This window comes from Eucyclogobius newberryi, unplaced genomic scaffold (genome assembly GCF_026437365.1).
Source record: "Eucyclogobius newberryi isolate DKJ021-1_F unplaced genomic scaffold, fEucNew1.0.hap1 SCAF_9, whole genome shotgun sequence".
Taxonomy (NCBI): domain Eukaryota; kingdom Metazoa; phylum Chordata; class Actinopteri; order Gobiiformes; family Gobiidae; genus Eucyclogobius; species Eucyclogobius newberryi.
In genome coordinates this window covers 34,811,994-34,822,585 of record NW_027316532.1, presented here as the reverse complement: position 1 = coordinate 34,822,585, position 10,592 = coordinate 34,811,994, and the positions used below count along the sequence as shown (strand labels likewise).

At 41.8% G+C, this 10,592-nt stretch overlaps 1 protein-coding gene across 3 annotated transcripts in view; it reads left to right on the top strand.

Annotated features, from left to right (window-relative positions):
• The window catches only part of cilp2 (cartilage intermediate layer protein 2), a 117,350-nt gene that overhangs the window by 6,307 nt on the left and 100,451 nt on the right, over positions 1-10,592 (top strand). For 2 of the 3 annotated variants that reach the window (XR_011925931.1, XM_072438480.1), the window contains exons 2-9: positions 2,450-2,524; positions 2,891-3,160; positions 3,607-3,789; positions 4,547-4,702; positions 4,864-5,181; positions 6,213-6,321; positions 7,028-7,185; positions 8,099-10,514. Coding sequence is in view for 2 of the 3 variants with exons in the window: in XM_072438480.1 (XP_072294581.1) it covers positions 2,450-2,524; positions 2,891-3,160; positions 3,607-3,789; positions 4,547-4,702; positions 4,864-5,181; positions 6,213-6,321; positions 7,028-7,185; positions 8,099-10,500 (3,671 nt within the window). In the remaining variant the exon portion in view is untranslated. Of the gene's footprint in view, positions 1-2,449; positions 2,525-2,890; positions 3,161-3,606; positions 3,790-4,546; positions 4,703-4,863; positions 5,182-6,212; positions 6,322-7,027; positions 7,186-8,098; positions 10,519-10,592 lie in introns of all 3 variants that reach the window. The other variant, XM_072438481.1, reaches the window with a different exon arrangement.

Genomic DNA, 10,592 nt, shown 5'->3' with positions numbered 1-10,592 from the left:
TTATTGATGAGCTATATTTATTCACATTCCTTATAGAGCTGTGTCTCCAGAAAGATTCTTGGCTTTCAAATTAATAAAGTGCAACACAGCTCTCAGATGCTCACATAAGCTGCGTGAGGCTGTCATGAGACCTGTGTTAGCGTAGCACGCAGCTAATGTGCTTCTCTGTCTGTGCAAAACTGTTGTCACCTCATAAACATTCAGACGCACTTTGGCTGTGTTTTCATTATGGGCCATCTTGAAATGATAATCAGATGCCAACAACAAGGCGAAGATAGACATATTATGCAACAGTCACCTGCCATGTGCATTAACAGAACCAGATGGACTTTTCTGCCGTGGCCTAAGGGGCGTAATGGAATATATTTGAATAGTGACTTCTTTCTTGTAAAAGATTGGTATTACCTTAACCAGAAGCTAAAAAATAGGATGTATTGTGGGTAATTTTGACAGCATCTGTTGAGAACAAGACTAAGACTGGCCATCTACAGTGATCAGTCCAGACCTGCTAAATTTAACTTCAAAAACCATATATTTTGACTTTGGAACCTGGAGTTGAAGTTGTCAGACTGAGCTGCAAAACCATGTGTTTCTGCTGCTTTTCCAATGGCTCAGACATACAAAGTCAATAGGAAAAACTATCAATGATTTTTTTTTTTTACAACACGAAGCAAAAATAGCCACTATAAAGGTCAAGTTGTCTGCTAGCTCAACAAACATGCCATCACTGTAAAACTTGTAATAATACTGCGTCTCATTGCAAAATCTATCAACTTGATGTGAAGTGAGCAGTAAATCCAGCGGGGAATGGTCCCGATGTGATGTCTGCCCGGGCTCATAAACACAGCAGTGTCTCTCTCAGAAGTCCACTTTGTTTATGTCACTATCATGCCTCTCTCCCTCTCTCTCTCTCTTTCTATTTATTTATTTCTATTAATGGGCACTACTTTTTCATTATAAAGTAACCTGCGGCCCATTCACATATTTAATTAATTCTGTTATATCCTTTGTGTTTCTCCTGGCTCCAGCATGTGGTAAAGAGAAGATGCAGAAGGGATTCATTGGCCTGGCATGGAAACATGTTTGTGCTGCTACAATCAATTTCAAAAAGACTCACAATGTGCAAATGCTGCTTTTGTGTCTGCTTCATATGCTGCATTGTACTAATTTGTCACAACTATCAATCAACCTTTATTTTTTAGAGCCCTTTACAGCAATCAAGGTGATCAAAATGTCTCTCCATAAAAATCAAACACAATTCAAAACATAAAACTGAGTCAAAATTCACAAAAATACTGAATGTTAAAAGCCAGTCTGAATAAATATGTCTAAAACCCAGATTTAAAAAAGGCTAAAATGTGTTTGAGTCTGGCTCTGGGGATGTCCAGCAGAAACTGATTTGTGGACCTTAGAGCCCTGCCTGGGTCTCGGGCAGGGACAAGGAGGGGCAAGGTCATTTAGAGCTTTAAAAAGCGAACGGAGACCGAAAAAACTGGGACGATGTACTGACGTCTGGGTGTGTTGGGCAGACTGGGAGACACCGACATAAAGTGCATTGCAATAGTATTGTCCTTGAGCTGATGAAAGCATTAAAAAATGCTTTACTTTAGCTCAAAGACGTAATTGATAAAAGTGCTTGGGTTTGATCAGCGCTAGAGCAAGAGACCAACTGAGGCGAGAATACTAGAGGAGATCCTGGGATTAAACATCAGGATGACAACAGCCATAGAAATGTGATGGATGGACAATATTCCACACATTGTCTGAACCAGGAGTGGGCTGTGGACAGGCTTCAAAGTAAAAGATCAGGAGGGAAATAGATGGATAACCAAAGAGTTAGAAACCACACTGGGGTTTTTCCAAAGTGTCAATAAATCAGACTCTGAAATGTTTGGCATTTGGGGAAGATGATGCTGTCTTTCCGGGGACTGGTTTCCAACCAAATCTGTTTCACATGGATCAGAACAAAGTCAAAAGTGGAGGAAGTACTTTTTCTATATTAGTCAAGGGAACCAATGATCTTTTGAAAGTAAAAAAGAATATTTTTGGTAGTGAAAAGTGGATTCACAAATTGAGTTTGGCATGAGGATTTGTGGCTGTTGAATGTTGATATAATTTACTGTATTGTAGGTGAAGAGAATATATATATATATATATATATATATATATATATATATATATATATATATATATATATATATATATATATATATATATATATAGATAATATAATATAATATATATATATATATATATATATATTATAATATAATATATATACATATATATATATATATTATAATATAATATATATACATATATATATATATATATTATATTATAGAATATATACATATATATATTTAGATATTTTGCATTGATATTTGCATTGATATATATTGCATTCTTTGAAGGCTGCAACACCTGGTGTTTACGATTCTGTTTTCAGGATCATTGCGGCCCAGACATCATTCTGAGAGTGAACGCGTTGCCTACAACTCCTATTCCTACTCACAGCCAACAGGTACAAACACACAGTATTTTTAGTTTTTTTTGTCCCAGCATCTATGTCATACAGCTGCCAGTACTCATCGTCAGCAGTTCATAATGTTGCATGACTCTCAATAACCCCAAAAAGGCTGTAGACAAAACACCAAGCTGCAGAATAGCTCCCCTGTGAGAGAAGTCTGACTTTAAATGACAGTAGCAGACTTCTAAACATATGCAACACATCAACTCTGTCTCTTCAGCATGTAAGACCAATTCAAACGTTTTAATTCCCCTTCTTTTGGCCACACTTGTTCTGCATTCCCAATTGGATAATTTCTCTCCTCTAGTTTTCCTGGCTTATAAAACACATTTTTCTTTCCCTCTGAATGTGCGCACACAGGCGTGACAGAGTGGACGTCCTGGTTCAACATCGATCATCCCGGCGGGAACGGAGACTATGAGCGTTTGGAGGCGATTCGGTTCTATTACAGAGAGAGGGTGTGTGCGCGGCCCACAGCCATGGAGGTGCGCACCACAGACTGGGTTTCAGCTGCTGATACAGGAGAAGTGGTGCACTCCAGCCTTGACAAGGGCTTCTGGTGCGTCAACAAGGAGCAGCCCCACGGGAGGGTCTGTTCCAACTACCACGTCCGATTCCAATGTCCTCCAGGTAATCGTGGGGGCTTCAGGGTGACGGGAGTTCAGCCTGGCACAGTTCCAGTACCAACACTATTTGCATACTAAACAATCAGAGCAGTGTTTCGTTAGCTAGGGCTGCTCCAAGCTCTGAGCTTTTGTGAATAACTGGCAAATGGGGGAAAATTCACACATCCAAAGTGTCGGTGTCATTGTGGTGGTGTTTTAGAGTTTGTGTTTGGGCCATTTTTCACTAAATTGAAATATAGGTGTCTCTAAAACAGTGATGGACAAACAATCAGTCACGGTCATGGTGTCTTTTTGATTATAGAAAAAGAGCATGCTTTTTTTAAGATAGAAAAAGCTCATTTCAATAGTTATAGTGACCCTTTAATACATGAAATCAAAGAAATTGGGTGTAATCCAAACAGTTTTCATCACACTACATTTTTAATCACAGTTCTGTATTTGTGTATTCAGTGCAGAGTTACTGGTCCGACTGGAGTGAGTGGGGTCCTTGCTCCACCTCTGTGTGTAACGACGTGGGCATCCAGGCTAGACACAGGAAGTGCCTGAGCAGCCAGCCCATGCCATTGCTGCTGGTGCCCGCCTGCCCGGGGCACCACACAGACCGACGCGAGTGCTCCACGCCTCCATGCACAGGTCAGGAAACAGATTCTGTGGTTGGAGCGTCTAAAGGTTGGCAGTTCCCAGCTCCGACAAGTGCAAACTGTCCTCTGGTCCTTGAAAACACTTTCCCTACATCATACAGTGTGTGAATATAGTGTGTGAGTAAATGTTTGGTGGTGACGAGTCGGATGGTGCGCTTGGATAGACAGACACATTTTTGCCAGTCTGCCCCAGGCCATCTTATCACCACCAACTGTGAATGAATAATGCATCAAATTGTAAAGGCAAATTTGAATAAAACAAACAAACAAATAAACAAACAAACAAACAAACAAACAAACAAACAAACGAGAAACAGTAAGTGCTATATTATTAGTAACCCTAACAGGGACAGTTTGTACTTAATGTAAATTTGTTCACACACTTAGGACAAGGCGTCTTTGTGCCTAAAATCTCAACATATGCAAAGCCTAGAGCACCTTCTGCTTTTTGCAATAATGAGAAAATCATCTCCAGATTATAATTAACAGAGGATTTAGAAATAAATGCACTTCCTTGGTTTGTTTTTACCAGCACACCAGAGTGTTTTAATCAAATGTCTCTCTTTCTTAGTTAATTACTGAGCAGATGGGCTCAATGGTAAAGTGGTCCGACTCTGAGCCTAGTCGTTTCATTCTCTCCTGCCTCTGGTTTATTACAGCCAAACTGTGCTAAAGGGGATTTCTCTTTTAACTTAATCACAATGTGTGTCCCACATCTAAAATCCATTATAATTTTGTTGTGTGTACAGCCAAGTGGGGTTCGTGGGGGCGATGGGGCACCTGCTCAGTGTCCTGTGGAGGGGGGCGCCGGATCAGGAGGAGGACCTGTGTCAAGAGCTCACCAACAGTTCAGTGTACAGGACGTCCTGCTGAAATGCAGAAGTGTGGAAAGAGCCCATGCCCAGGTAGAAAATACATTACTAAAGAAAGAGAACTAAGAACAACTTCTATATTAACAGGATGTAACCTGCTGTAAATAGGTTCAGATCCAAACTGTGGCAACTATTTGAGTAAGATCTAAACCTATGATAAGACTATTCATTTCTTTGCATCTTCTTTGTCCAAGTCAAATGTCAGATGTCGTGCTCTGAGGGACGTCCCAGCGAGGACTGCAGTCGCTGTGTGTGTGACGGTCATGTCCTGCTGGGAGAAGTCCACAGTGTGACTGGAGTGCCTGTGTCTGGAGCCTGGGTGGCCCTGCCCAGTCAGCCTAAGGTCATCCTGGCCCGCACGGACAGCAAGGGGCACTTTACACTACCAGGAGTTTGCTCTTCCAGCTCGGCCCTGGTCTCCATACGAAAAGAAAAGTTTGCACCAGTGACTGCTTCAGCGACCAGTAACACAACGGGACGATCGTGGGTCAAAGCTGTGCTCAAAACTGCAGGTTTACCTCTTCTTTATGATGCATGTCTTTATTATCTGGTGAATTGGGTCATTTGCACATGTGGCAGGGTTGCCAGATGTTCAGAGAGCAACAAGCGATGAAGTATTTGAAAAACAGCCCAAAACAAGTGCCCAGAGATCTACAAAAATAAGCAACCATTTCATTGTTGTGTGTCACAGCTGAACGAGGGCTAATATGCGCATATGTTAAATAGCATATTTTACATAACAACTTTAAAACATTAACAGCCAGTATTTCAGTCATTAATGAGACTATACAAACAACGATCATGCATTAGCCACTATGACATGTGGTCACACACGCAATTCAAGTAATGTTGGTGTGTGTTAAGTGTGTTGCTCAAGGAAACAACAACAGTATGCAAATATTATGCTCCGATTGTTCTCAAATCAGTCTGTTTGAGGCTGACCACTCCTCAGGCCAGTGCCTTTTATGAGCTCACAGACCATCAAGTAAAGCCGGGACAGTGATATGAAGTTACCAAAGAGAGCGAGACTCAGGAAAGCTATGAATAAATCAGGTTATTTCACCACAAAGTCATTTCTAAATGTTTAGTCAAGACCTGCAAATCAAGTGAACAATTAACGTTGCTGAATTTGTCTTTTTGATGTATTGTAACTCCCTTTAAAGTCGTAGTAGAACAATTTTATTTGTAATTAATATAAATATTATTGGCAGTAAAGTTAAATTTTCCCAGCGTAATAGTTATAATTATCCAGGAAACATTTCAATCCTAAACTTTTAACAGGAAATGACAAGACTAAAACATAAACAGTCTTGCCTATTGTATGACTTTGTGAAGGTTATAATTACTATGTGGTTGCATGGAAACCAAATAAAAACATAAAAACGTTCAAAGGCTTAAACCCCTGAACAATATTTTTTCATGTGCAAAGGGCTAGTGCAAAATTATGATGGGAAGTTTGTGAGTTTTATGAGGTCTCTGAACACTGCAGTCCCATTCACAAGTGTGGTCATGACTTTGGCTGTTTTTTTCCTCCTTTCATTAGAAAAGCCATATATTGTGAAGCACCCCGAGGACAAAGTGCGCTACGAGGGCGGACGAGTGCTGATGTGCTGCAAGGCCACGGGGTCACCAAAGCCTGACAAATACTACTGGTGAGGGGAAAAAGTAATAGCCTGTTAATCGTAGTGTGAGAATAAGTATTGAAGTGTGTTTTGTTTATTCGTCCTGTTGTCAACTGACGGGAGACAAAACATTCAGCTCAACATTGCTCTAAATCAAGAAAAACTCCAATGGCTTTGTGATCATTTTGTTGCCGATGTATGCAAGTTGTCTCTTACCCAGAATTACCCAAAAGTGATTATATTGTACCCAATGGCAAATGTATTTTTTCAGTCTAATTTTCTTGTGCAAAGTTCAGCTTCTGCCATTGGGGCTGTATTAGGCGTCATTTATATGTAATGTCCTTAAGAAACAACTGAATTATTTTGGTTGAAAGATTTCAACACAATGAAATCTTTCAACCAAATAACTCAGACTTTGAGAACACTTTTTAATGGGGTAAAACTATATTTTTTCTCATTGGCAGCTCCTCTGTTGTTCCAGTAACCACAACAGGGAAACATTTCTGTTAGAAGTAAATGTTGTTTGGCAAAATCTTCACTAATACAGTGCTTGGCAGCAAAACAAATTATACATTTTAAAAAAACTTACTGTGGAATGGGCAAAAAAACACCTGACATTTCCAAAATTGTGTGGACTTGTCTTAGAATGTAATGTCAAACAGATGCTTGTGGAAAAACCTTTATTAAAATCTCTGTTTATCACCTCAATCTTTAATAAACCCTGGGTCTTGTCTAGGTACCACAATGGCACTCTGCTGGACAGAAAGGTGTACAAGTATGAGGAGGATTTGGTGCTACGAGATCTGAAGTTGGAGCAGTCTGGACACTATTATTGTAAAACCAGCAGCTCTGCAGGCAGCATCAAGTCCTCACCTGCTCTCCTCACTGTCATTGGTAAGTGCACACATGGAAAGCAAAGCATCTCACCCCAAACATTAAATATTTAGTTGAAATATCACAAGAGAAAAGATACAATGAAGTGCAATAATAATCATCCGCAGGAGAAATAAATTCATGATGTAAAAAGACCATTTAAGCCTGGCCTATTTGACAGTGATGTACTGTATTCACTCAAAGCTTTAAGATTATTTAAACTGCTGACAAAAAGCAAATATCCAGTAATAGTTTGAAACTATAAAAAGCAGCTGCCATAAAATGAATATGCAAAAATGTCAACTTCCAGATTGAGGCATAAGCTATCCACAAACCACATCTATGCGTTCATACAATGTCCTAGTGTTCACACTTGAATAGAGAAATCAGTAGTCACTTAATCATTTGCTGAAGGAAAATTAGACTATATATTACGTACTGAAAGAAAATATTACAGACTGGGAGCAAGATTTTATGATGTTGACATTGGTTAGGTCCGTGCCCTTCTAAATAGAGATGCATTATTGTGTGGGATGGCTTGGATACTGTAAAACCTCAAACTTAATTTCCCCAGAACACGGGCAGCAGTGGTGAAATTTGATATAGTCAGTAAATAATGTTTCTTGTCTTGCTTTTGGACGGACAAGAATGCATTTTCATGTCTAAATGGGAAAACTATATGTTCTACAAATCTTCCAGGTGCTGGTTAGCTATGGGACATGGAGCTTTCATGGGAGAGTGCAAAAGCTACAAATGAGACATATGTCTAATATTCAAGGTTGTTTAAGGTGGTAGTTATTGAATGTCAAACTACATTTGTTTTTGGGTCTCATTGAAGCTGAGGAACAGTCTGGATTTACTCTCAATTGCTACTATAAAGTAGAAGGTATACAGAAGAGGCTCAAACATTCAACCTCGTGTTTGTAATTCACAGCTAAAGGGTCCCCAGCTTGTAACTCCACCCCTGAGCCACACCTCATCAGGATGCCAGTGGACTGTGTTCAACCCGGGACAGACTCCACATTCTACAACGCCGGGCGCTGCCCTCACAACAAATGTCCCGGATCCTTGGACTACGATCTACGCTGCAGAGATGGAGGGACCTTTTGTTGTGCCGTCCAAACTATGGAGACTCGCACCATCGACTGTGGCAGCTACAGCCTTCCAATCAAAATGGTCACCACGTGCAGCTGTCAGAAATGTGTTGAACCCACAGTACTGGTCAGGGGCAGAGTTGTCTCGGCCGACAACTTTGAACCATTAAGATTTGGTCATATCTACATTGGAAAGGAAAGAGTTGGCACCACTGGCTTTCAAGGGGACTTCACATTACACATTACTCAAGACACACAGAGGTTAGTCGTAAACTTTGTCGACCCCACTCAAGGGTTCATTGACACTCCAAAAGTCTTCATTTTTGACAAGAAAGGTGGATCTATTTATCATGATGTCAAAGTGATGAGGAAAAAAGAACCAATTGATCTCAATGCAGGAGAAAGCAACTCCATCGACTTGGGGGAGATCAAAGGAGAAGACCCCATAGGCCAGTTAGTTATCCCTGCCAACTCTTTCCATAAGGACAATGGGGAGGTCTATGAAGGCACAGTGAAAGCCAGTGTGACATTTATCGATCCTAGAAACATCACGACAGCAGCTGCCACTCCGGGCGACCTCAACTTTGTCAGCGACGATGGTGACATGCTGCCCTTGAGAACTTATGGCATGTTTTCTGTCGATTTCCGAGACGAGAGCAACAGAGACATACTGGGCGCGGGCGGCGTCCAAGTCCTCCTTGACACGCAACATGTCAAAATGCAAGAGCACATCCCTAAAATGAAACTGTGGTCTTTGAACCCGGACACAGGAGTTTGGGAGGAAGAGAGTGACTTTTCATACACCACCACAACGTCTGGACGGAACAAGCGAGAGGAACGTACTTTTCTGATCGGCAACATGGAGATCAGAGAACGTCGACTTTTTAATTTGGACGTGCCTGAAAATCGACGATGCTATGTCAAAGTCAGGGCTTATATGAGTGACAAGTTTCTTCACAGTGAACAACTTGAAGGGGTGGTGATCAGCTTGATAAACTTGGAGCCAAAACCTGGATTCTCCTCGAACCCTCGAGCCTGGGGGCGGTTTGATAGTGTCATAACGGGATCTAACGGGGCCTGCTTACCTGCGTTTTGCGATGCGCGGACACCTGATGCCTACACTGCATATGTGACGGCCATGATGGGAGGAGAGGAGCTTGAAGCAGCCCCGTCGTCTCCAAAAATGAACCCAAACATCATTGGCGTGTCCCAGCCTTATCTAGATAAGTTAAACTACCAGCGTTCAGACCATGACGATCCTGCACTTAAAAAAACAGCCTTCAGAATCAACTTGGCCAAACCCAACCTAAACAACTTTGACGAGAGCAATGGGCCGATTTATCCATACCAGAGTTTACTAGCTTGTGAGAATGCACCCTTCGATTCAAATCATTTCAGATTCTTTAGAGTGGAAAAAGACAAGTATGAATATAATGTCGTTCCATTTGAAGAAAATGATCTGACAACCTGGACAGGGGATTACCTGTCATGGTGGCCAAATCCTCAGGAGTTCAGAGCTTGCTACATAAAGGTCAGGATAAATGGGCAAAAGGAAGTAATGGTTCGGTCAAGAAATTTTGGCGGAACACATAGGGAAAATTCAGGCAAGCTTTATGGTATCAGAGATATTCGGAGCACCAGAGACATGCGCGAGGCCAATACATCAGCGGCATGTGTTGAATTCAAATGTAGCGGGATGTTGTTTGATCAAGCGGCGGTGGATAGATCTCTCATAACAGTGCTTCCCCAAGGTAACTGCAGGAGAACCCTCACAAACAGTCTCCTGCAGGAGTATCTGATCAAGCATCCACCAACTGCCCCAAACAACGAAACACACGGATTCACCATGCTAGCCCCTGTGGACCCGCTCGGACACAACTACGGCATCTACACAGTGACAGACCAGAACCCAAGAGTGGCCAAAGAGATCGCCATCGGACGTTGCTTCGATGGCACCTCGGACGGCTTCTCCAGGGAAATGAAGGCCGATGAAGGAATAGGACTGACTTTCCACTGTCCGGAGAGGAAAATTAACAGAGAGAGTCTGTTCCAGCGTTTGCAGACCAATCCAGGTCAAACGCTGTCGCAGATGGCCAGAGACATGAGGGAGATGGATGGGGTGCAGGTGCAGAGGTCCCAAGTAGTGGCTTACCCCTCGGAGCAACAGGGCAGGACCCAGAGCCGCAGAGTCTCCTCCACGAGCCGCAGAAGGATGAATATTCGAGCTTCACAGCAGCAGTAAATACTGTATCATGGGTAGGTTTGCTCTCTGATCATTTTTAGCGAGTCACATTTCTGATGGTTTTGACCTTCTTTGACCTTCTTTTTTTTCTT